Source organism: Vipera ursinii (genome assembly GCF_947247035.1).
Source record: "Vipera ursinii genome assembly, chromosome: 3".
Taxonomy (NCBI): domain Eukaryota; kingdom Metazoa; phylum Chordata; class Lepidosauria; order Squamata; family Viperidae; genus Vipera; species Vipera ursinii.
Window position 1 is genome coordinate 43,066,913 of NC_139516.1, and position 27,062 is coordinate 43,093,974.

The 27,062-nt window shown below is 38.4% G+C and overlaps 1 protein-coding gene across 2 annotated transcripts in view; it reads right to left on the reverse strand.

Moving 5' to 3' along the window:
- The window catches only part of SRGAP2 (SLIT-ROBO Rho GTPase activating protein 2), a 230,891-nt gene that overhangs the window by 63,596 nt on the left and 140,233 nt on the right, over nucleotides 1-27,062 (reverse strand). The window contains exons 5-10 of one of the 2 annotated variants that reach the window (XM_083357482.1): nucleotides 20,849-20,911; nucleotides 10,240-10,455; nucleotides 7,547-7,675; nucleotides 2,738-2,959; nucleotides 1,856-1,957; nucleotides 500-697 (exon numbers count right to left, since the gene is read on the reverse strand). In XM_083357482.1, the coding sequence (XP_083213608.1) occupies nucleotides 500-697; nucleotides 1,856-1,957; nucleotides 2,738-2,959; nucleotides 7,547-7,675; nucleotides 10,240-10,455; nucleotides 20,849-20,911 (930 nt within the window). Of the gene's footprint in view, nucleotides 1-499; nucleotides 698-1,855; nucleotides 1,958-2,737; nucleotides 2,963-7,546; nucleotides 7,676-10,239; nucleotides 10,456-20,848; nucleotides 20,912-27,062 lie in introns of both variants that reach the window. The other variant, XM_083357481.1, reaches the window with a different exon arrangement.

Consider the following 27,062-nt stretch of genomic DNA (forward strand, 5'->3'; position numbering starts at 1 on the left):
TCTTAGAAGATGGGCCCAGCACAGCCTCCCCTGCAGGTCCCGAGGTTTGTGCTTGTGGAACTCTACCCTTGTCTTTGAATGTAGACAATTCCAGTGGAATACGATAAATAGACTTACATTTTCTTTAGCAAACATCCAGTCTTTCAGAACTTTTAAGTACAGAATTAAGAAGAAACATTTCCATTATACTCAGCTGCATGTGCATTTTTTTTCTAGAGGTCTGCTGATGATTGCTTTCATTTGCTCTGTTGTACTATCTAAATTAGGCATGGCATTTTACCAGTTTTTAGTAAAGTTTTAAGAAAATATGTATCAAAATAATCTTTGAATATATTTTAAAATAATATTGATTTCAGCAAAATTGTAAAATTCAGTATTACCAGCTTTAGATTTTTTTTCCTCACCAGCCAAATTCATTTGACTGAACTTTGAATATATTCCAACTCTAAAATATTACTGTTTTAACACATGAAAGATGAAGAAAATTCAGGGCTCTTACTGTGAAGTAGAACTGTTCAGTCTCCTGTTGATTGGCCCGTCTCTTGGCAATGCTTGGCTTACTCATGAAGGTTTCAGAAACTGTGGATTTTACAGACTCCATAGAATTGCTATACTGAAAGCAATCGGATACATCAAAATCTTCAATAGTGACAATATCTTGAATAGTCTGTAGTGTGGCTTCCATTGTTTTTTTAACCTGGCATAGAAAATGAAGAAGGAAAAAAATATAAAAAGTGAGGCTGAAGCATAACTAATCATATATTAGATACTGTTTCAATACAAAGACCTTTTGTAGAGATGCTGAGAAAGAACAAATCTAATTATGTACCTTATATGCCATGAGAGGGATCACGTCCTATTTCTAGGACATGATTTCTAGATCTAGAGCAACTCCTTTTTAAGAGGGATTTCAATACATCATCTTTAGGGCAGGTGACATGTGCCTAACCCCAAAGAAGCATTGGCAATCTCCTGCTTCCAGTCACTTGCACCTCACTTTGCAGCCCACAGAAGACAAGAAGAGATTGAATTAAACAGGTTGTTTAATTGTTGGCTTAGTATTAATCTTGATATTAATGTCTGCTTATCTGGGTATTGATTGTGGGCAAGTAGATGTTCTGATCTTTCAGTTTTTTTATTTTCTCTTTTGAATGTATGTTGATGTTGCTTGTCTCTGTGTGCCTGTTGATGGCTGATTTGTCTGAGTGTATTTGGACTTAACTTGGTCTGGGATGTTCACAGTTTCACATCTGAAACTATGGCTGTGTCTATCCATCTGTTGTATAATTAAGGACTTTTCATGATGTCCTGTGACTGCTAATTGGTGTTGCTTGTTTTGAAAAAATAAGGTGGTATTAAAGCATTTTTTTATATGTGATTTAGCCAATTTAGCTGTTCTAGGTCCTGGGTGTCCAACCTTTTGGCTTGCAAGAGCTGAATTGATTGAAGAGGAAATTTCTTGGGTTGCATATAAAATATTTAATATACTTAATATATATAAATCACATAATATTATAATTTTGAGATCTTGTGGAACAGCATGATTAGCTATCCAGGGCCACATGTGGCCTGTTGGGTTGGACATACCTGTTTTAGATGTTTAGGTGGGCAAGGACCTCATAGCTAAACTACATCTACTCTAACTTCATATAGTCATCTCTAACACTGGAAGGTTGATAAGAGATCTTACCCTGCCCACCAAGGTGGGTGTTGGTCCACTGATATCCAACCAAGAATGGGTACTAAATTCATGCGGTCAGGCTTTAGGCTAAATGTCATGGAGAAACAGGAATATGGAGATATATCAACGAAAAGAGGGAAATTCTGATCAGAGGTGTGGAGTTTGGGTTCTTACCTCTTCATTTTCAATCTTCAGAGTGGATAGCCTAGACTGCAGCTGCTGACATCTTTGTACCAACTCACTCTGCACTGGTTGCTGGGCACAAAGCTGGAATACCTAGAAAAGAATAGGCTGTTTTTCAACTTTCCAGATACTTGCTTCTAGTTCTTCACTTTTGTTAAAACTCATAACCAGGTATGAGATATCTACACTGGGCCATAGAACAAAAGATTGCTAAACAAAACAGGAAACAAATTATTTTTAATTCAAATTCAATAAACAACAATTGCCTGGATGTTCACAACTAGTCATAAACCACAGTTTACCTTATACAACGGTTAGGCTCACACACTGGAATAAACCAAAAGGGCAGAGAATGGAGGGGAGTTAAGTGTGTGTAGAGAATCCCTTTCCTTACAGAGGAAAAGGGAGTCCCTTTCCTTACAGAGGTTTGTGGCTAGAATGGACCAAACCAGGAATGACCTTGGTTCATTCATTGCCTAATGATCAGTGGGGTTTGGTTAATTGTGGTAATGGGGACTTGCCATTGCAATGCAGTCAGGTTACATTGCGCTTTATGACTACACCGCTTAGTGACATAAATTTTGGTCCCAATCACTTTTGTTAACCAAGGGCTACCTGTATATATACAGAAATGTCCACAGTGAATATGGAATAGATGTTTGTTTGGAAACTGGAAGAGCACTGCATCACAATGAGCACAGCTAGGTTAATTGGGCTTATAGCATGCATTCAGTATTGAAGAATTGTTCATATTGCTGTAGAATCCTTGGCCAATCATGATTATAGTTTTTTCTGTTTTTATACAGACTTATTAATTATGTCTGGAGTGAAGTTTGCAATGAAAACAGAAAATGGGGGTGGGGGAAAACTAACCATGTCACCCATGTGGGGCTGAAACTCAAACTTCATGGGTGGGCAGAAGACACTGTTACACATTTCCATCAGACGCTGCTTGTCACTGTTGGCATCCAGATTTTCAACGGCATTCTCAATGGCATCCAGGCCTTCGTGCTTTGATTGTTCTAGATTCAGCTCTGCTGACAGGAATGTTCTAAGTGCCCTACCAAGGCTGGCATGATATCCTAGGTCACAGCACTGCTGGGGAAAAAATAGGAAAGTAAAAACCATGTAAAGCTCAAAATGTTGAAAGAAAAATTATAAATGATACAATATACAGATAAATAAAATAGACAAATATTCATCTCAAAGGATTTCTTGTTTTCTGGAAATCAATGGTGCTTACACCAAAACATAAATTTATTTAATAAATATAGAGGCTTCCCAGGTTGTAGGAGATCTGATTTATATAAATTCAACTTTACACAAATGTTTTTATAAGCCACATTTAAGGTGAGAAAAAAAGTGTTACACTGGTAGTGCAAAGTAGGACAGCTCACAGTTGCATATCTTATTTACACAGTTTGAATTTGTAAAGCTTTCCATAACTGATCAGATATGAAAGTCAGGAAGCACATGCAATAAGTAGTTTCCCTTTTTTTAAAAAAAAATGGATCACATAAACAATTTGAATTGTGCCAGACTGGTCAATCAATTGCTTAAATTCCAGAAGTGGTGAATGCTCCAACACTGGAAGTTTTTAAGAAGAGACTGGACAGCCATTTGCCTGAAACGGTTTCCTGCCTGAGCAGGGGGTTGGACTAGATGACCTCCAAGGTCCCTTCCAACTACTACTACTTCTTCTTCTTCTTCTTCTTCTTCTTCTTCTTCTTCTTCTTCTTCTTCTTCTTCTTCTTCTTCTTCTTATTATTATTATTATTATTATTATTATTATTATTATTATTATTATTATTATTATAGATGGTGGAATTATAAAACACAGTTCAATCTGATGTAACAGAATCTCCTGCTTCAGACTGATTTATCCACTGATCCAGCCCACAATAACTTATCCTCTTAGATCTATATATCTATATGAAATGGGACCATTCTCTGCTCTTTCGCTCCCAGTCTCTCACCTCTGGTATTGTATTGTATGGTATTGTATGAATAAATGATGTGGGCAGGGTATCAAAATAAATTTATTTTATCACATGAGCATGTGGTCCTTGCTCATGCTGGCTAATTATATCAAGAGGTTGCTAACTGGGTCTATAAAATAATAAATACACCTGCAAAAAAGGGCTTTAAGGTACTTCAAAAGAGGAGCCTACAAAGCCTCTCTTGAAGAAATCAGTCCTGCAATTCAAAAATGCTTTTCCCACTATGGAAGAAACACAAATATTCTTCTGTCAGAGAAAGATGCCTATTATAGGATGCTCTGATGCCAATGTAGGAGCATGTAAAAGAGCATAAACTTGTTAAATAAGATATGTAATCAAGTAGCTGCTGATAAAGAAACAGATACTTACTACAACATCCAAACTAGAAATCTGAAGTATTTTCTACATTATATGTAGAATACATATAATAACAACAACAAATCTGCCAAAGCCAAATCATATGAAAATAAACTCCTGCCATCACTTGATGAGAAAAAAAAACTACATATCAATAGAAGAGGAACAATGGTTTCAGCTGGTGAGAGGAAAGAAGGGAGGGAGGGAGGGAGGGAGGGAAGGAAGGAAGGAAGGAAGGAAGGAAGGAAGGAAGGAAGGAAGGAAGGAAGGAAGGAAGGAAGGAAGGAAATCTTCTGAATGGACAAGTATCCATTTGTTTGACAGAAGTCACAAGCTTACATCTGCTCTACTAGACAAGTATTGCACATAATGGTGGAACAGAAATGCCATGAATGAAATGAACATGTGCCAGAGAGAGGAACAGGAAAGACAGGAGAGAAACATAAATGAATGCAGTCCTGAGTCCTGCAATAACCTGCTCACTGTCATATGACTGGGTACAGTGCCAAAAGTCTGGGGCAGGTGTGGACAGTCTGCTTTGTAAAGCAGCAATTGTTGGTTTTACTGGAAGCAGGCAATGAAAGAACAATAAATTTAGTCAAGAAGCATAAAAACTAAATAGGGGTTAAAACAAAAACAAAAAATGGTTGATTGAGAATCTGCATATGTCAAGGCTATTTTAATTCATAAATATTCAGTAGTTTCAGCTTTGCAACCAAATTAACATTCCGTGTTTTTCACAGATCATGGAAGAGAAATCATGAGAATCTTGCCAATGAGGGAAGTCACCAGAAATTTCAAAATGACTAATATTCATCTGTATTAATATATGTTTTACTCTGTCAGAGTTGGAGCCTTATGAATGTAGCTTTCTCAGGTGCAGGTTTCTCTTTCATAGAATAGTTTCCCACCATTGCATTCCTCTCTATAAAACCAGATTGAGTGATCTGTGTGGGAGTAGATGGGAACAGAATAGATGACTCTATTTTTATATTTCCATTCACGGAATCTGAATGTGAAATTATAATTTATAATTCTCATTGGAAATCAGAAGAAGAAAATTTAATTCAGCTAGGTTTTCCAGCTCAGCACTCCTTATTTTTTTGCATTTTAAAATATCCCTTAAATTACATGTACAAGTATATCAGTCTCACTCATGTTTCTTGGTTATATAAATACTTGATCCATGCTTTTTCCAAAGATTTCTTTTTTAAAAAAAATAAGAATTCAAATAAATTAAATTCTCAACATGACAAATTAACGCTTCATCCACTAAAATAATCTTGAAATACAAAGCTGGTAGTATAAGAAAATGTCCAACATGCCAAAATTCAGCTTAAAAATATGTCTGTCCACACTTTTACAGGTTGCATGTTTATTGTGTAAAAGTACATTGATGAATATAAAGATACAAATTCAGTAAATGAGGTTTACTGCCTATAAAAGTGTCAAGATATTTAAATTTATAACCGGAACAGTGAGGGTTGTGTAAAGAGTTAGAACACACAGTTATAGCTGATTGCTTGGAGAGATGTCTCCTTGCACGAGGCAATCTAAGCTGTGATTGCTTGCTTTGAGTAAAAAGGGGGAGTCTCCTTGATTCCCGCCTTTTTGCCCTGTGTGTCCTGTATGCTCTCTGTTGATTTACCTGACGATGTTGCTGCTGCGTTGATTTACCTGACTATGCTCCTGGTTTGCCTCTCTTATTTACTGTAAATATATTTATTTACATAAAACCCCAAGTAAAGGTAAAGGTTCCCCCGCACGTGCGTGCTAGTCGTTTCCGACTCTAGGGGCCGGTGCTCATCTCCGTTTCAAAGCTGAAGAGCCAGCGCTTGTCTGAGGACGTCTCCGTGGTCATGTGGCCGGCATGACTAGACGCCAAAGGCGCACAGAACGCTGTTACCTTCCCACCGGAGTGGTCCCTATTTATCTACTTGCATTTTTACGTGCTTTCGAACTGCTAGGTTGGCAGAAGCTGGGACGAGTAACAGGCGCTCACTCTGCTACGCGGCACTCGGGATTCGACCCGTCAAACTGCCGACCTGATCGACAAGCTCAGCACCCTAACCCACCGCGTCCCCAAGTACTTGTCAGCATTCTCTGAGTCCATTTGGACACTGGCTGCACAATTCCCTGACAAAGAGATTCCTCCTTTTTTTGTTTTGATTGCTCTTTATAATTAATCTTGCATTATTTTCTTCATTTTATCATATAGATGGTTTAAAGTAAAGCATTGTAATTTATACTTTTGGGGACCGATGCAAAAATAAAACACAGATCAGAATTCTGGAATACTCAAATACTTCATCCAAAAATGGATAAAACAGTTAATAAAAAGTTGAAAATTAGAAAAAGTTGTATATGAAGTACATTTGAATTTTTATGAATCATATAGATATTATCAATATAGATTTAGCCCAACCCAGACTTAAATTCAATAAATGCTAGCCTGACAAAACTAGAAAAGATGGATGTGTCTGTCCCTACTACTAGCCTTCTATGGGCACTGTAGTGAAGGAGGAGGCCAATGATTTGTTTGTTTGAACATGTATTTCACATACCTTCCTTAATGTGTTGAATTGGGACTAAAAAGACAAATTATACTTATGAACATTTTCTGTTTCTCAGCTCAATCTTATAGGACTGACTGCTATGGTGAAAAACGACAGTAAGGCATGTTAAATATGCCAGCATGTGTATCCTAGAAGAAAGACCAGCTGTAGATCCATTGAATAAGGAGAAATGTTGATATATTCTTTGTGTAAACTTCATGCATTCCTATATAACCTTAAGAAAATTCACCATTCATCTCAACTAATTGAGTTGGTTTCAAGATCATTTGGATAAATGAGGTTGTCTAAATCTTTCAGACATTTAAGATGAACTGTAAACTATTTTACGCATTCTGTTGTAATTCCTGGAAATCATTCAAGCAGTAAGTCAACACATAAAATAAGAAGAAAACGTAAGGTATTTATTAAAAAAAACCTATGAGATGAAGATGTATTTTATAGAACGTCCCACTGGTGCATGCAAATTAAGATTGTTCCCAATGCTTTCTAGAAAAGTTGAGGAGTGTGCACACTCCAAATATTAAAATAATGAAAATACCTGACAATTGTAGAATTTGGTTTGGCTATTTAATTAGTGCTGTGTTTAAATGCTGTTGTCCTTCAATAATTAAATGAAACACAGATGGAACACAGATAAAAGATAAAATCTCCATATGGACTTCTGTCACTGAAGAAATTAACTGAGGAGAACAACATAATGAGGCTTGAAGCAGAAACATTCTGGAAATACACCACCAAAGTACACTTACATCAATGAGGTCTGACAGGTCATGGATATAATACTTGAATACAGATGCATTGGTGGCTTCCAGAGCCAACAGATATTCATTTCTTGCCTTAATAGCCTTCAGTTTATTTTCTGTGTATTTTGCTTGGCGCTGAAAAATATACAAATGGATTTTTATTATAAAATAAAATGAAGAAAGCAGTCACCTTGAAAGAAGGAAAAAATATTCTGCAAAATCAAGAAATTATTTCATTTTCTTTTTAACTCAGACTAAGAAATCTTAACACTTTCAGGCAAAACAAATGCATCATCATATAACAATGATTCAAGGAATTGTTGAGTCCTGAAGAGACAGGAAGGTGATCTAATCCATAGATGGCCAAAAAGTGGCTCACAGGAACACATAAAGTTAATATATCCAATCCGAGAAGCATGTTTGCAACCTGAAGATCCCTGCAGAATTTTATTTGGCTCTGATATGGACACACAGGACTGACATCAGCAGAAGGCACTAAAGAGCCAAGTGTGAACAAAGGTCTGATACCCAAATCCTCCAAATTATAGGGACCGATCATGTATCACTAGAATTTAATATATCGTCTGCACTAGGCAGCTGGAAACCTAGGCCCACACACATTCCTGTGCCCAGAAGAATAGGAAACAGGCCTTCCTGACCTAATCCAATCAATATGTGAATACTGTACATATGGAACATTAATAATTTAAACTTTCATCATAAAGTTAAAACTAATTCAATATTTATTGACTGATTTCATTATTTGAAAAAATTCAAAGTGGGTAACATTTAAAAATATTTTACAATAAATTAGAATAATTAGAATTAAGCTCTATGGCTCTAATTATTTATTAAAAATTGAAATCCTAAACACAATGCAGTATAATCCAGAACCAGATGGGAAGGCACAGCAGCACCTGTCTACCCAAATATTTGATGAAGAGGTCTTAAACTGTCACCAAAGGTTTACGATGGTAACTGTCAACAGCATCTAAAACAAAAGGAAATTCCACAGCTGAGACTGTGGAATCAAGACTCTCATTCACAACTCACTGCATAGCAAATAGCCAGTGGATGCAATAACCCAGTATGTCACCTCCAATAAATCTTCCTATAAGGGCAAATTACATGTAGTCCTTGAGTTATTGGGACCAGGACTGCTATTGTTAAGCGATGAGATCGTAATGTGTGAAGTCATGTGACCACATCATTTAGTGATGCTGATCCAGGCAGTCCCAGTTGCTGTCATAATCTCAAGATGTGTGGGTCATTAAGCAGGCAGGAAATAACAGGAGCCACAGGTAATGAGAGCAACAGTGCCACACAGGGACGGGGAAGATCCACCCTGTGCAAGCTGCATGCAAGATGAAGAAGGGAGTGCTACAGTGTGGCACAAGTGCAGGAAGGCTGGAAAAGGAGGGCACAGAGTGCATGTGAGAATAGAGGCTCAAGGAAGGAGAATGCTGGTGGCTGAAAATGTAGGGAAGTCCAGGTGAACACTGATGGGGGCATGCTTGCAAGAGCAGGTCTGGGAAAGGAAGATGCTGGAGTGTGTGTGTGTGTGTGTGTGTGTGTGTGTGTGTGTGTGTGAGAGAGAGAGAGAGAGAGAGAGAGAGAGAGAGAGAGAATGGGGAAAGGAGGACACTGGTGGGTGTGTGCATGCGAGGGGCAGGGGAAAGAGATGTAGTGTGTGCAAATGAGCAAAGAGGGAGGAAGGGGGGGGGTAGGACACCACACTGCATGCAAGTAAAGAAAGGCAGGGGTGGGGGAGACTTACCCAAGCAATTTGTGACCTTCCCTGCAGGTTTCCCCATTGACTTTGCTCTTGGTAAGTCAGCAGGGAAGGTTGCAAATGGCAATCAAGTGACCATGGAACACCGGAATTGGTCACATAGTAAGTGTAAGTGGTTTTCAAGTGTTCAAATGTTATTCATGTAATTGTAGGGGTGATACAAAGGCTGGAACTTTAAGGGCCAGTTGTAAGTCCCTTTGTTCAGTGTCACTCCATCTTTGAAAATCAATGGTCAGTCACTGAACGAATGGTCATAACTCGAGAACTATCTGTATACTGTATCAAGGAACAAAAGAGGGGGAAAACCATTGGCTGTACTTATTTTACTTGCTTCGTGCATGATCCTATCCAAAGTGTGCTTGTATTTCTGTATCTCAGTACAATGAACATTTCCAATTAAGAATATCACTTCTTAAAACAACACATCCAAGGTAGCCTTCTGCAAATATTAAGCCTTTTCCCCAACTTTTTAAATAGTCTCTCTGCCTATGCCACTATGTTACATTACCTCTTCAAGTTAAAAGATTTAAATATCAAATTGCTAACTGTTAGATACACAGTATCTTTATGTACCATGCAAATCAGTTTCAATTCGAACACATTTACATAGTTGACTAGGGATAAGAAGAAATGGATCAGTGCCAAAACAACCTCCTTGCACTTTTGATTCCTGTACCTCCTCATTCCATCTCATGAATACTCATACCTAAATATAGTTTCTAGACCTCAGGATAATCCCTGAGCCATTAGGTCAGTATTTCTGCTATTTCCCCATTAAATAGCTCTTCTCCCTTAACGCCCCGATAGATATTCTATTGTGTATTAGATTCCCAGCAAACACTCAGCAGCTGCTATTGGTAAAGAGAGCTTTGCAATTACCTAGCAGTTAACCCTGTTGCGCACTCACCTTCTCTTTCATTTTCTCAATCTTCTTGACTGAGCTCCGACGGACATGCTTTTCTTCAAACTTGACACTGGAGGCTGAATCAGGGGAGCGTGGAGTTTGCTTTTCCTCCTGCTTCACAGACTTACCAATCTGTTTTTCTTCTTGCTTCTCTGCCTCTTTCAGCTTGCTTTGGGCACTGATGCTGTCAGCATTGTACATATGGTAGGTCTTCATTACCTGCAAAGGAAATTCTCACTTAAAAACACCTTACTTGGAAACACCTGAACATTAATCAACCAGTGCCTTCAAAGTAAACTTAACCTATAACTATTCTACACACCTACTATACAGGCAGTCCCTAACTTATGATGGCAACTGGGACCAGAACTTCCACTGCTAAATGACGTAAAGTGTGACCGCATTGCTTAGCAACAGAAATCCCTGCAGTCCCAATTGCCATCTTTAATCAAATCCCATCGTTGTTAGGCAAGGCAAACTCTTGCCAGTTCCCACAATCAAGTCAGTGGGAAAGGTGGCAGGACTTTGTAAGTCCCAGGTGACTTACGAGCAGGCTGGCAGGCAGCTTAAATGGCTACTGCAGGGTGGGGGAAAGGCACGAGGGGGTACACAAAGGTGTGAGGAAGGTGTGGCAAGGCTTGGGAAAAGTGGAAAGGAGGCGAGATACGACTCGTGGAGAGTGTGCAAGAGTACGAGGGAGGCATAGCAAGGGTTAAGGTGGGTCCACGAGGGTGCAATGAAGATGCAAGGGGGTGAAAAGGGGAGCAAGGAAGGTGTGGTTACGGGCAGGAAAGGTATGTAAGAGGTGAAGCAAGGGTCAGTGAAGGTACGCAAGGGAGGACCAAGGGAGGACCGGTGAGGCTCAGGAGGGGGCACGATTAGTTGGTGCAGTATGAGCAGATGGGCTAAGGGAGGGTATGTGGATGGGGAAGACTTATCCCAGTGAATTTGATCACAGGGTGCTGCAACTGGTCTTGAGTGCAAACTGCTTGCTAAGCACCAGATCATAATCATGTGACCATGGGGTTTATGGGGTGGCCTGAACTCTCAAGGATCAGCCATAACCAATGCTCGTTCAGCACCATCGTAACTCTGAATGGTTGCTGAAAGAATGGTCACAAGAAATACCTATAAAAAGGATCAGCAAAGGTATGGAACATTTTAAAACTCTCATGTGATTCTGATGGCTAAACCAGGGCCTCCACTACTTTATTCTAACTCTGCTTGTCAAGGTTTGCTTGGATTTTTCTTTCTTATTAACATATAATTTTTATTAAAGAAAAAGTTTTAAAAGAAAAAGAACAATACCAACTTTGGGGAAAAAACCCTGAAGTAATAAGTGAAAAAGTGCAAAGAAATAGAGAAGAAAAGGGGGAAAAAGTTATAAAGAAGCAGATTTTGATATTGGAAACAGAAGTACATTTATATTTTACTCTCTCTTTCTAAGGTTACAGTATAATCTTCTTTTCATATTCTACCTTTTTAAATCACCAAACACATAAATCACGTTCATTTTTTAGCAAAAAGTCCATAAGGAGTTTCTAGTCAGTAATAAATATGGGTTTTGTTCTTAGTCAGACAAGTCAACCTTGCATCTTTGCTAATTGCATCATCTTCAGCAGCTGTTCCTCCATTGTGGTTATTTGAGATTCTTTCCATTTTTGTGCATGAAATAATCTAGCAGTTATTACATATAAAATAGCTTTCCATAATGCTTTTCTAACTGTTTATCCATTAGTTATAAAAAGAAAATTTCTGCTTTCAAATGAATATTAATCTTTAAAATTCTTTATTTGTTAACACTATTTGAACCCCATTTTTTGCCATAATAAAATGACCCTTCATGTTTTCCGCATTTCCAACATAAATTGAAAATACCTTTATACATTCTAAACAATTTTTCTGGAGCCTGTACCTCTTTATAAAATTCTCTTTTAAAGTATAACATAATGTAAATTTCAGTCCCTTCAGCCATGTATTTCCTACTGTTCCCTCAATACATTATGTCCAAATTTCTTAGGAACGTTTCTGATATTTGTTTGAATATCAGTAGACGTGGGTCATTATGCATAGTGCAAATCTCTATTGTAGTCCATACAGCAGAGCTCCAATGATGTTAACTTCTACTGCATGAAGTGAAACACCCTATTGGCACAAGGCTATAAAAGGCCAGATGAAAATAGGAAAGAGAGATGAACAGATAAGAAAGAAGTACAAGAATAATTCTATTTTCAACTGGAATGTGACAATGTGGGGATAAGGACAAGGAGAAAAAGGTCATTAAATAGTATTCCTTTGTTTCCCCCAGGAAGTTGATATCTTTACTTTAAAAAGCAATTACTAGAAGAGAGACCACTTTTTAACTGACCGCATAGCACTCCATGCCCTATCAGTGCTAATCCTGCTCAGCAATACAAAAGGCAACATAGACAGCAGAGGCTGACTCTGCTAACAATCAGCCTTTCTTTTTGTTTCTCTACAGTCCCTCCATTGTTTCGGATCAATACTGACTTTTCCCTTTCTCACTGGCATTTGTTACAAATAAATGAGCTCTAATAGTTGAACCACATATTTTGATTCCTGTCCTTCTTTGTATTTTGGCCCTCCTGATAACCTTTTGAACTTGGCAAAGATCAAATATCAAAAGTTTAAGAATCTCTAATTTGTCTCATTAGGCTAATCAACACATCATCTAGACAGGTTTAAAACAACATACATAGGTAGGTAGGTAGGTAGGTAGGTAGGTAGGTAGACAGACAGACAGACAGACAGGAAGGAAGGAAGGAAGGAAGGAAGGAAGGAAGGAAGGAAGGAAGGAAGGAAGGAAGATAGGGATTTATTTACTGAAAATCAGTTTTATCCTCTCTTTCCCACAGATTCTGATCAAGGTAGCTTACATAATAAAATTTAAAAACTGACTTGAAAAAATGGTATGCACTCTTCCAATTACATCATAGACCTTCATGAAATATTAATAACTATAATAACTGCTTTGTAAATGTGTGCTCAAACAGAGAAGAGATCTATGTTCCAATTTTAAAATCCTGCTGCAAGCCAACTCTGGCCTCAAATCCTTCCAGTTTGCAAGCACCAAGCCCCTGAGTCTTCTTTCACCTCAATTTGAACTTGACCGTAATTTTTGTTAGGTGGAATATATGCTCTCATTTTGTTACTCCTTCTGGAGCAATTAAATCAACACTCCTTAGTTACAGGAAAAAGTAACAGTTAAAAATGCTAACCCACTCAGTATTAAAGGAAGCATAATTTATGTATATGATAACTCTGAATTATTATCAATGAACAGAATTAAAGGTGACATTTGGAATTGCCTTAAACAGGAAGTAGAGGTATTCTTTCCATGTACCCGTATTCCCATTACATCTACTGAAAGATATCTGGCACAAGGCATCAAAATCATGTAAGTCCCAGTTTTAATGGTTTCATATATTTAAGGATGTGTCAACATGGTCGATCCATATCTTTCTGCCAAGACTGACATCAAGGTCCAGGGTCAAAGCAATTACATAAGGATTCAGTCCGGAAGTCTAAGTATTATAAATACCACACGCTATTCCCATCAAGGGATTATATTAAGATGCTAGATGAGCATATATTTTGTCAGTCCTGCCTTGTCTTTTAATTAGAAATCTCACACCTACCTATAGGAATGAGCAAAGGAGTTTGTTTTGAGTAGCCCAACTGAATAAAGAAAATAAAACTCATAATTTTTTTAAAAAAACCCTCCACTCTTGATTATCCTATAATTAACACTGTTTAGAAAACAGGAACTTGATCAATTGCCTCCCTAACAGAAAAACTTGCCTCTGACCATGACACAGCCCTGCCTATTTTGCAATACTGTACCACTTCAGATTTTGTCCTTGAAAAGTTGCTCGGGTATGATGTAAAACCAGGATTCATGGAGGAACTTCACTTTGTTGGTATTTTAAGAAAATAACTGCTAAGAATTTGTACACAGATTTGGAGATACTGGACGTAAGACCTTATCAGTATGACACTCAGATAGAAGGATTATCTGAAGGAGACTCTTCAAAATGTTAAACAAGAATGCACAAAAATGATACCAACATTTTGGAATGGACTACTTCCTTCTATTTTTTTCTTCTTCTGTTCAGTCATTGTCTGATTTTCAGAGACTGCCTGGACAAGTCCTTTTTTGGCAAGTTTTTCATAAGTGGCTTGCCACTGTCTCCTTTCTAGGGCTGACAAAAAGTGACTGGCCCAAGATCACTCAGCTGGTTTTGTGACTAAACAGTTTCCTGGTTTCAAGCCTAATGCCTTAACCACTATACCAAATTGCCTTTATTTCCCTATATATTATTTGCCTATAGAGAAGTGTCATAGGCATTTAGGGGATTCAGTCCTTTTGATCTGCTACACGGAAAAAAACAAGAGGATCAAATGAACTTCCAGGACCAAAGATTCTGATTATGCTCTCTCTCTCTCTCTCTCTCTCTCTCTCTCTCTCTCTCTCCCTCCCTCTCTCTCTCTCTCTCTCTCTCTCTCTCTCTCTCTCACACACACACACACACACACACACACGGCAAAAAATTCAATGGCATATTTCAGGAACATCTGCACAATAAGACTGATATCATATAAGGCTCTCAAGAAAAAGAGTTGCTTTTTGTTGCCTACTCAAGAATGCAAGTTTAAGCGAGGTGGCAAAGCTCACTTTTGATGATCAAAAATGGAGTCCATAAGTCACAAAGTAGACTTGGAAATGGAAAAACCATCTAGTCATAAAATTTTAAGAACGTGCGTTGCTTCATTAGGAATATATAGATTAAAAGATCTAGCGAAACAAATTTATAGCTATTTGCCAGATGCACAGAAAGTATGAAGAGACACATATCTTATCTTTGTAACAAAAGCAAACTTAGAACCACCATGTCAAGTAAATATTTACAATCAATCCAGGTGCTGCTACATTAGTACAACACAAAAATGCTACCAGAGATGCAAGCACAATAAAGCAGAAACATCTATTCTAGAACAGGGGTCCCCAAACCCCAGTCCATGGACTGGGACTGGTCCGCAGCATGCCAAAAACCAGGCCACACAGAGATGCAGGCAGCATACGAAACCACACCACCTCCAATTTGTGGAAAAACCTCTCTCCATGGAACCGGTCCCTGGTGTCCAAAAGGTTGGGGCCACTGTTCTAGAGTTAGAGATACACTGAAGAAAGAAATACAAAACATGCTAGAATTAAGTTTTATTGTACTTTCATACTGTGAATTCAGTGAATATAGCTATAGTGATTTCTCCTAAGTCAAATGGAAAAGTAAATTTTTGTGCAGACCTAAGATATTTTAACCAAGTTTGATTAGTACTTTATAATAAGAAAAAATGACCAACCAGAACAGTTAAGTAAGGCAAAATACTTATCTACTTTAGTCTAAAGCAAGGACTATTAGCAAATGCCTTTCTTGGAAATCTTCAAAGAGAAACCAGGCTTTATTATAGTTCAAGGACTGTCCCAATTTTTTAAGAATGTTTTTCATCTGAAATGGAGCGCCAGTGACCTGACTCATGGGCAAAAAATTTTTCAGACTGGGGAAAAAGTATCTGAAATAAATCTGAACAACATTATCATTTCAACAGTATCTGGGAAGAATACATGCAACATTTAAATGATGTTATTTCCACTCTTGAGGTGGCAGGCATAAACATCAATGCAGTGGAATGTTATCAAAGGTTTTCTGAATTAGATTATATTTTTGGTGTTAGAAAGAAGTTAGCCAGAAGAGAAGAAGATGCAGATTATTTAATAGATGCAGCCGTCAACTACCAAGAAAAACTAAGATCATTACAGGGGTTGTGGGATACCATGGGAAGGGGGTCTATAACTCATTTTTAAAATCAAAACTAAAGCCCTCGCAGTCTTAATCAACAAGAGCTTGCCTAACAAAGCTCAATGGACTCCTGAGTATAAAGAAACTTCTTAAGAATTAAAAATTACTTTGTATAATCTTCCCATATATAAGACTAACAGATTTCAGTCTTCTTTCTGCTTTGAACATAGATGCCTTTGATGTATAATTGAGTGATAACGCAAAACTCTGAAAGAGGAAACATGTAATTCTTTATATTTCTGAAAAACTTTTATCAATAGAAAATAAATAAATTGAAGACTGGGAATCTGAATGGGAGAAAATCCACTCAACACAAATGGCCTTCAATGGAATTGAAGGGATGACAATCCAATATGTTATATATAACATAGAGAAAAGCCAGCTGCTAACCTGACTGAGAGAAAATTGACACAGAACTTTGTAATCAATTCCTTAACTCTTAATTTAGGAAATAGGTAGACTGAGAAATAGAGCAGGACACACATAAATCAAATTCACATCATGATCCTAAAATATGCAGGCTTAGATTTGTTTTTTTGCTGTCTTTAATACAGGGAAAAAAATCCTTGGCTGTTTAAAATTGCTAATCAAACAAGGTTTGAAAATTCATGGAGGAATGCAGTGCAATTAGTTTGCTTGCCAGCTAAGGCTAAAAAACCAAAACTGCTTATGCAACATAGTTTAATATGCATCTTAATTAGAGGGGGGAAAAGCTATCTGTTCAATGTATCATTCCAACTCCTAAAAATCCAGAAAACAGTCTTTGTCCTTGAAAAGTTGTTCAGATCTGATTTAGGACACGCTTGTGTGGATTTCTCATTTTGCTTTTCTGGAAGATTAAAAGTGATAGTCAGAAATCCTTGCTTATCTCCTGTAAATAAGCCAGAGATTCATTAGTAGAATGAGATATACATTCTGCCTATTCCATGTTTTCTTGTTGTCATCCACAAGGATGAGCAATGTAGATCTTACTGAACCTTAATTCCCAACACAAATCAGCATAATCATGGCTAATTGATGCTGTGAGATATAATCCAGCAACACCTAGAAAACCACAGACTACTGACTTTATATGAACTCTATTCTAGCATATTTAATTTGCTGTAAAAAATTAAATAGATAAATAAGGATACTGCAAATGTTACTGCCTTCCAGAATGTGGTTAACAATCAGCCCTTCTTGCAGGCACAGCACAAGAATGAGAGTTGAGCCCAGCACAAGTAGTTTTGCAATAGGAATGTAACAGCAATTTGATTGTGTGAAATGAATTAATGGTCATTAAGCAAGGACTACTGTATGTTGTTGATCAGAGTTATGCTGCATAAGGTAGGTGAGAATACATAGCTAATCAATCAATAAAGAAAGAATTATCCAGATTAATAAATCTGTGCCATAACCCCATCATTGTTTCAACTTGTTTTGGAATTAATCTTCCTATTCTCAAAAGGCAACAAGTAAGTAAAGCTTTCTATTTGGTCAAGGGTTATTATTCTTTCACAGTACAAATCTAGATTTTTTTTAAAAGATCATTTGTAATGACATGTGCAGATGACTTTATGGAAAGAGGTGAAGAGATGCTGCCTAGTAAACAATCAGGCAAGAGAGGCATAAGCCCCAGGGGCTTAGTGGTCAGAGAAAGAAACTTAGGAAGGAAGTGCCCTGAAGGATCAAGCAGTTAAAAGTGATAGTGGGAACTTTGTACTTTCAGACTTGTAAGATTGTTGTCAGTCTTCCCAGGTAAACCAGACAGGAAACATGAACTAATAGTGAATTAATTCTACTTTATTATAATTATTATAATGCTATATTAACAGAAAGTACAAATTTCCGACCATCCATTGAAAAATATAATTGATTTCTATAGGTTTCTTTCTCCCATACTTACAAACGTACTCAGCGTGGCACCTTTATATAAAGTTATCTCTGCTCTGGATACACCACTAAAATTTGGCAATCCTCAGTTTACCATTATTTTCAATAACTTGCATAGCTTTCCCCCAGAAGGTCATTAGTATTACTCATTCTCACATAAAAGTATCTCACAGTCAAAATTGCCAGGTGATATGTATATATCTATGTACATTCATAAAGGGAAAAAACAAATCAATATTCTTAAAATTCCTAGCAGTCACACTCACTGGACCCTAGCAATTACATTCCTTCAATGAATTTGTTACAAACAGTATAAAATCCTTCCAACAGGAATTCTCTAGTGCAGGGGTGTCAAACTGCCAGCCATAGGCTGGACGCATCACAGCAAAACTGTGCCCACCCCATTGCCGGCAATGGAAAAAAAAGTCACGATATGTCGCGAAATGTCACGTGAGGTTGCGAGTTTGACACCACTCCTCTAGTGGCCTTATTAGGTTAACTATTCCGTTTTTTTGTAAAAAGCAAGGTTGAAAGCCACAAACAAGGCACACCCTCTATTCATTTTTAGAGCATTTCTACAATGTCACCAAACCAGTTGTTATGTTCAAAATGATGAACATCTGCAGCTGGAATTCAGTTGAATAATAATAATAAAAAACACCATGTAAAGGTTTCAGGCTTTGCAGCTGCCAGAAGGCAGTTCCCAACATTTGCCTATAATAAGATATAAACTTTATCCCTGTGTGATTTGCTGATTCATATAAATTAGACAAAATTGCAAAATCAGCCTGTATCTATGCCATCTTGATTACTAGTTCTACTTCATGGCAGGGTCTCATTGCGTTTGCCTCAGAGTTTCTGTGAAACATCTTTTCATGTGGCAACTGGGTGTGGAGAAAAGTATTTGCCAATGCAATCACCCTAGCTGACCAAACAAAATCCAGAAACCTTCTGCTGTTTGGGGAAATGCCACAAAGAAAACATTCAAAGAGCCTAAATTTCAAAATAGAAGTAATTTGCTCTAAGTTGCAAAGTTTAACAAACCTGAAACAGGTTTAATAAACATTAAACGTTCTCCAATTCTAGCATGAAAGAAGAGATGCCCAGAATTTTTACGAGCACAGGCCTCCTTTTGTGCCAGTCATATTCTTCCTTGAGGTTTGTGTCATCTAAATTACAGAAAAGAAATTCTTCAAAAGTGAAAACAAATAGAACATCTAAGAACTGCTTTCCCCAACTACTGATGTCCAGAGAGGATGAAAATAAATCACCATAATTTCCAGTTGGTGAGGGGAAAGCTAACTGTAAACTGAAAAAAAACCCCAATAAACACAATTAGAACCTTACCTTAATTATTAGCTCACTAGAGGGTGATTTTAAATAACTAAGATAAGAGATAACTAGCAAGAAAATTAACCAACAACAATTGTTAAAAGAAAATAATATGAATGAGTCTAGATCAGACATGTCAAACACAAGGCCCGGGGGCCGGATTCGGCCCGCGAAGTGGTTTCATGTGGCCCGCGAAGCCATCCTGGAAACAGTGAGGGAACGGCCCTCACTGCCTTGGCCCTGGCCCAGAGACCCTCCTTCTGCCAGAGACCCTCAGATCTCTCCCACTCCTGCCCAGGCCCCCATAAGCACCCTTGATGAGAAAGATGTAGAGCTGGCCACACCCACCCAGTAGGCCATACGCACTCTAGCCACACCCACCCAGTAGGCCATGCCCACCCTGGCCATACCCACCCGGCCCCCTGAGGGCAACCGCAATGCTGATGCGGCCCTCAATGAAATTGAGTTTGACATCCCTGGTCTAGATGATGAGTAAACAAATGAACTTTAGATAATGTGACTGATATGTGGCACATGCAACCATCATATTAGACCTGAAAATTCAGATCTCAGAGGAAGGGCAAAAAAGGACAGCAATGGAAAGCAAGTGGAATGTTGTGGAATGTTTTATGTAGCAATGGATTATTTTAATTATCAAAATAAATAAAATAATGTTTCATGTCATTTTATATAGTTTCCCTTGCTATTTCCTTTAATGCTTCATTCAATGCTACTTATCAATTAGTAAACAACATCTTTGAAAAATAAAGACAATATGATTCAAAATGTTACTCTGAGAATTAAAAATGGCACAACACTTGTGTAACTTGTAATCCTCTTTATGATGCAGTAGTCATGCTCAGTAAAAAATAAGCTGCCTTTTTACTGGCTTTGTACTAGTATTTTAAGGCTGGAGCATTTCTGAATATTCAATTGACAAAAGGCTGCGTCTCAACAGACTCTCTTAACTTTCTTCCCTGGGGACCAGGGCTGGGCTGTAGATAATATGCTTGTTTTTACTTATTGTGTGACTGATAGAGGCAGGTTTAAATATGTTCTTAGCTTTGGGGCTCCCATTTATGCTGTAAAGTTTTCTAAATCAAAACTTACTGCTACCAGCCTTCTAAAAAGCCAAATTAAAAAAAGTTATACAAGCATCTAATGCAAATAATTATTGCATGTGTATTGCAGGACAAAAGCTTGTGCTTCATGCATTCCTACATTTGTGATGAAAGAAACCATTGTATTTTGGTCCATTTGCAGCCAAAACTGACCTCAAAGCTGATACTATCTTTCAATAAAGAGCCCAGTGATTTAACTAAACACTCACCAATGTTCACTCAATGTAGAAAGTAATCCCACACCAGCAGCAAAGGCAACAGAGATGAAACCAGAGAATTAAAATGAAACAATAGAAGAAAATAATTTCTGGTGCTTTGTTGCCATTTTTGTAACACAGAGAGGAAAGTCAAACTTTTTGTCACTACTTTCTAAAAAGAGCAAAAAAAAAAAAAGCCAAATGGATTTACCGTGTAGAGCTCATTCAGGACTTTCATCAGGTCTTCTTGGAGCTGCTGTCCAACTTCTTTACTCTGCAATGCAAAAGGAACAACAGAAAGTTAGCTGGAAAAAAGATATGCTGGCTACACGCATGTTACAACATTCACAAATTAACTCCTGAGAGTGAAGTGTTTGTTCTCCAAGCTTGTGGGTTGGTTTCTGAACGTTTCATTATCAAACTAGTTAACATCTTCAGCGGAGTCTCCTAAATTCAGCTGAAGATGTTATCTAGCCTGGTAAGGAAATGTTTGGAAACCAATACACAAGCTCGGAGAATGAAGCTTCACCCTCATCGGACACCTGAGCTACAGATATTCACCACTATTTTCAAATTGGCACAGACATTTAGCTCCTATTATGCCCAAATTAAAGAAACATTTTTAATAAAGTGAAATGGGCTGTGTCCAAAACCAGCCAAATATTGGTACTGTTTTGGCAAAGGAAAGCAATCTTTTCTACAGAAAACTAGTTCTACTGTTTATTGAATGTTGAACCATGGTAATTGAATTTTATCAGGCAGGAAGAAAGGAGTTTGCGGGACTGAGTAACGTGCATCTAAGAGAATGCAGTGATCTTCACAGCTATCAACTAAGCTGAAACAACCTTATGTGCTCCCAAAAATATCTGTGGTGCCTCTGTAATTCTAGGTATATTTTAGCACAAGGCAGCCCCTGTAAGTCATAGCTTTACAGCATAAATGGGAGCCTCCAAGGAACATATTTAAACCTGCTTCTATCAGTCACACAGTAAGAACAAGCATATTACAACACATTCCCATGTCTTCTAGACTCTAAGAATCCTCCTTCACTCCACCTCTTAGAGCTAAAAGTGCAAGCAGTTATATTACTTGATTTGGCCAGAGGAGATTGCCCAGATGGGTGACACTTATATGCTGAAACAAACAGTTCAGTGTCTATTATTTGATAAACTTTTGCTCTATAGGCATTCATTATAAAAAAAAAACTAATTTTGAAGGAAACACATATGTATGTGGTATTTTAATACAAGGTTAATTCCAAATGCAAAGTTTTCACTATGTTTTGCAATAAAGCCAGTTTATCAATCCAGCTAAGTAAAATAAAAAGTTTTATAAGATAAATGTTCTGGTTGCTCCATGGAGATAGCCAATAGGTATTAGAATTCCATTGCTTTCTTCCAGAATGGTTTTCTATTTCACAATCTAGCTTATTCTTCTGAAATGTCCTAGTATAGTCCCACCTGTGTGAGATCAGATAGGTAATTTAGGTGCTGTCATCATTTGGGCATCCATTCAAGCATCAAGCATCAAATTATGAATCAGATTGCATCAACACTTCATTTTGCAATAAAGGGGGATTAACAACAACCTAATGAGATGAAATCATACTATTTAAGCCAAAATCTGTCTGGTTCTGCTGTTCTGCTCTGGGTGATACCAGAAAAAAAAAGGTTTCAGTTAAACATGGGTGGAATTCACAATATGAAATCATTCCAGCAGTTAAAAATTTGGGCATGCTTTATATGTACTGTATGGATGCAGAGTTCTTGAACGAGAGTAGCCAGTATTGGGATCTGAAATCTATACTTTAAAATGATACTTAGATTAGGGAAGGTGTTTTAGGTTAATGTAAGCATGCAGCCCTGGGATTCCAGATTCCCTACTGTTACCCAGGCTTGTTCCACCTGTTAGAGGTAACTCTACTGAGGACAAAAGGCATTCCATTCAAGGTTATGGGACTGACGAGGAACAAATTTAAATGTTTCTCCTGTTTTTGCTTTACATGAGAGAGAAAAACAGCTTGTGACAAATTACATTTTTTCTGTGGCTCGATTAATACCCATAGAGACAATGTTAATTCTAAACTCTTCTGACTGTGTCCATTAGAACCTGAAAGGAAGTCTTGCTTTTTTACAATCCTTGCTGAATGTACATTGTGCAGTTTACAAGATCTGCTACTTTGCCTTATTTTAGACTACAGTTTCATTGCCAAGATTCAACACAAAAGAAACCCCACCCAGTGTACTTCATATTCATACACAGTCAACTCTCAGCATGCCTTCCAAGACTCAGATGTGTCATTGTCTTCACTTCACAATACTGTCATCTATTTTTATCAGCAAATAATCATAATAAAGTTATGTTTGTACAAATACACAACATTCCATAGTTAGGAGAGCCTGGACTTCTGAACTACCATGTTAAATCCGAGGCATCATGACTCATGCATTTGTTTGCTTTAGTAAGAATTATTAATGTAATAAACTAATCAAATAAAATTCTTCCCAATATGGATTTTACATGGAATTTTTACATGGACTATAAAACAGATCTGCCTAAAATATACTTTAAGAACGATTTTTCAACTTAATCAGGTATTAATAAACTATTCTTTCACCCTTTTCATCCATTGTAGCACATTTAGGATATGGCAACATCCAAGTTCCACCAGTTGCCTAGCAAGGTGTCAAAAACTTGACGACCAAAAAAAAAAGGGAAAAGTGATGAAGTGCAGGTAGTCCTCAACTTACAACAGTTCATTTAGTGACTGTTCGAAGTTACAATCGCACTGAAAAAAGTGCCCCCCAAGCCACAGCCGAGCAAGACACCTGCCCGGCAGCGCTCTTCCTCCTGTCCAAGGTTTTCATTCTTGAGAGCATTTCTGTTGAGGATTGGCAGCGGGGATGGGGTGGGGGGTGTTTGGTTTTTATTCCCCCGTCTGCTTGGTGATTGCAGCAGGTTTTGGTCACTTCACATGACCCTGGGACACTGATAAATATGAATCAGTTGCCAAGCATCTGAATGTAAATCACAAGACCCTGGAGATGCTGCAATATTCCAGCTGATCGGCACTTCTTCTGGGCTCAGAAGCACCAGGATCAGCGCCAAGCTCCAGCTGGAGCCTGGCGCTGATCCTGGCACTTCCACTGAGCCCTGACAGCTCCAGCCATCTCTCGCTCAGGCTTGTGTGGTACTGCCACCGGTTCAGCTCATTCCCCTCCCCCGCTGCCACTTTTCTAGGATGGTTGCATACCACCTGCCAGGTGCCAATGTACCACAGGTGGTACCCGTACCACTGGTTGAAAAGCCCTGATATAATCCACACTCAGAACTGCTAAATAAAAGAACATCTTTATCCAATTTTTATAGCAGCAGCAATACATTCAGAATCAACATTACTAAAATCTATTCAGAACTTTCCTTCTAAGTAAAAAGCTAAAACCATGGACCGAGGCACGATAACTTCTGAAGCCCACTCATTAAGCATGGAGATGTTTATTTATGAAATGTACAAACTGCTTTAACCCCAAGGGATTCTAAACTCTGAATAAGAGGAACAGCGCTGCAGACAGTGCAGAATAGTACAATAAAACACAATATAAAATCTAATAATAATATTTTTAGACGAAGTGAAGAATAGAAAAAAGAGACATGGTAATGCAAAGTATTACATGACTAGTATCTTTAAAAAGTAGCAGGCAAATCAGATTACAAGACCCAGCAGTGACTAAGAACAGGGAAGCTGAAGAAACAGAGGGACTAATTCTGGCTGCACAAGGCCAAGCATTAAAAACAAATGTGCACAAAGACAGCATTGAGAAGACAGCAACAGACAACTAACGCCGCCTCTTCAAATAAGCTGAAGAAACAGTGGACCACCTAGTTAGCTGCTGCAAGATCAGTTAGTTGCTGCAAGATCACACAAACTGACTACAAACGGAAGGCATGACAAAGTAATAACAGTGGTGCATTGGAAGAGCTACAAAAAATGCCACTCGCCTGCAAGCAAGAATGGTGGGACCACGAAATAAAGTAATAGAAAATGAAGAAGCTAAAGTAGGACTGGGACTTTAGAATTCAAACAGACAAGCACCTGCTACATAATACAGTACTCCAGAAAGAAAAGTCTGGACAGTGAATGTGGCACTACCTGGAGACAGCAGAAGAGAAGAGAAAGAAAATCACAAAAATGCAAAGACCTGCAAATAGAAGTAGAATGACTGTGGCAAAAGAAAGCAAAGACAGTAGCAATAATAATAGGTGGCCTGAGTGTCATCCCAAAACATCTGGAGTAGCACTTGAACACTACTGGCATTGCCAAAATCATCACAAGTCAATCACAAAGGCAGCTTTATTTGGACCAGCATACCTGCCTGGCTAATACATCTAACAACATTTGTCTATCCCAGCTTCTTGGGAAGGACTTGTTAGGTTGCTAATAATGTCAAATCCATCTAAACATCTGATTAACAAAGCAACAGACCATAATGCTAATTACATCTGGAATCATTAGGCCTACAACAACCAGATCTTATAAACAGACTGGAATTATATATTGTATTTCCATTGTATTTACTGTTTCCATAATCTGTTCTTTGTGGAAGAAAAAATATGAATAAACTTTAGGTTCATATCTTCTCTTTTCATATGAATTCTAATACTCTGATTTTAGTAGCCTTTGACTTATTTGCAGCTGTCTGTTCACCTTATAGAAAATGATGCGACTTCCGGTGGCGTCGCGGCGCCGAAGACAGCCTTCCCGGGCTGCCCGCGGCTCAGCTGTTTGTTTTTTCGCCCGTAACAGCGCCGAACAGCTGTTCGGGCGAAATTGAAGCCCCCTCCTCGGGAGAAGAGGAGGGGGTGAGGCCCCAGGTAGGGGTTGAGTTCTCCGAGGCCGCCTGAGCTCGGAGCTTGGGCGGCTGAAGGATTGAACTCCCCCGAAGCCTGGGTTGCTCCCAGCTGGCCGGCGTGTCTGCTCTGAACTTTTTGGAGCAGAGCCAGGCGTCTGCGAACCATCCCTGCCTGAAGAAAGGACTATGATTTAAAGGAGCAGGCAGAGCGATACAAGAGATAAAGGTGAAGAGGCTTATTTTATTATACTCTCTAACTACTTGAACTTTTTAAACTCTAAGTGAAAGTGCGTCATATTTGAGGATTAAAAGATGGCGGCGAAACCTCCCCCTAAAACTCTTCGGAGTGGTGGATCCTCGCCAGTGCAACAATCATCTTTACAGGCGTTGCACCCTTCTGAAGCGCTGACAGCGAAGGAGTTTCGAGATGCTGTGGATAAACTTTTGGACTCAATTAATCAATCAATGGCTGACAAATTTGCGCAGATGGAGGAGAAATTGGAGAAACTGGAGGAGAGAATGGAAGAGAGGATGGAACAGAAGCTCAGCGTGATGAAGGTAGACATTTTGTCTTCAGTGCATAAAGTGGCGGAATGTGTGGAAGAATTAGATGAAAAGATGGATGATTTGGCTCAAAGGAATGCTATATTAGAAGTTAAAGTAAGAGAGAATGAAAATGTAAGAGACAAACTGGAGAAGGACTTAAGCTTAGCCCAATTTTACCAGATGCAGTTTGCTGTCAGAATCAGAGGCTTAAAAGAGGATACTAAAGAAGATTTGAAGCAGCTGATCTCTGAGGCTTTTGAAGAAGTATTAAACCTGCCAGCATCTGAAATAAGAGCAGCTATGGATAAAGTGTTTCGGGTGAATTCATGGATTGCCAGACAGAGGAAGTTGCCTAGAGATGTGGTGGTTTATTTTGCAAAAAGAGAGATCAGAGATCAAATTATACAAGCTGCCTATGATGTTAAAGTGGTGATTGCTGAACAAGAAGTTTTGGTTTTAAAAGAAATTCCTCCAAGGATTTTAAGGGGAAGGAAGGATTATACATTCCTCGTGCATGAGCTCAAGCAAAGAGATATAAGGTTCAGATGGGAGATTCCTCAGGGGCTGATGGTGATGCATGAAGGTAAAAGGTACCGGTTGATTACTGTGAAGCAAGCGCGTGATTTCTACAATAATGTCCTAAAAGCAACCCCATTAACGCTCCTGGAAGCTGGAAAAGGATCTGGAGAAGAAGAACAACAAGAGGAGGAAACAGAGGAAAGTGGCGTGGGAGGAGATCAAGTTACAACTTCTTTGGATGATCCTAGAGAGCAAAGAGTGACGCGTGCTGCTTTAAAACGAGCAAAGAAAATAATAGAACAAGATCAGCAAAAGTCTTCAGTTTCTTCGCAACGTACATACAGTCAAGCTGTGGGAGGGGCACGGCCTAAAGAAGTTAGTCCTATCAAGGCTGTGGTCCAAGGGCTTCTGGATGATATGCATGGCAACTAAATTTTTAACTTGGAATGTTAATGGACTAAATTCACCGCAGAAGAGGAAGAAAGTTTTTCAATATTTAAAGCAATTTAA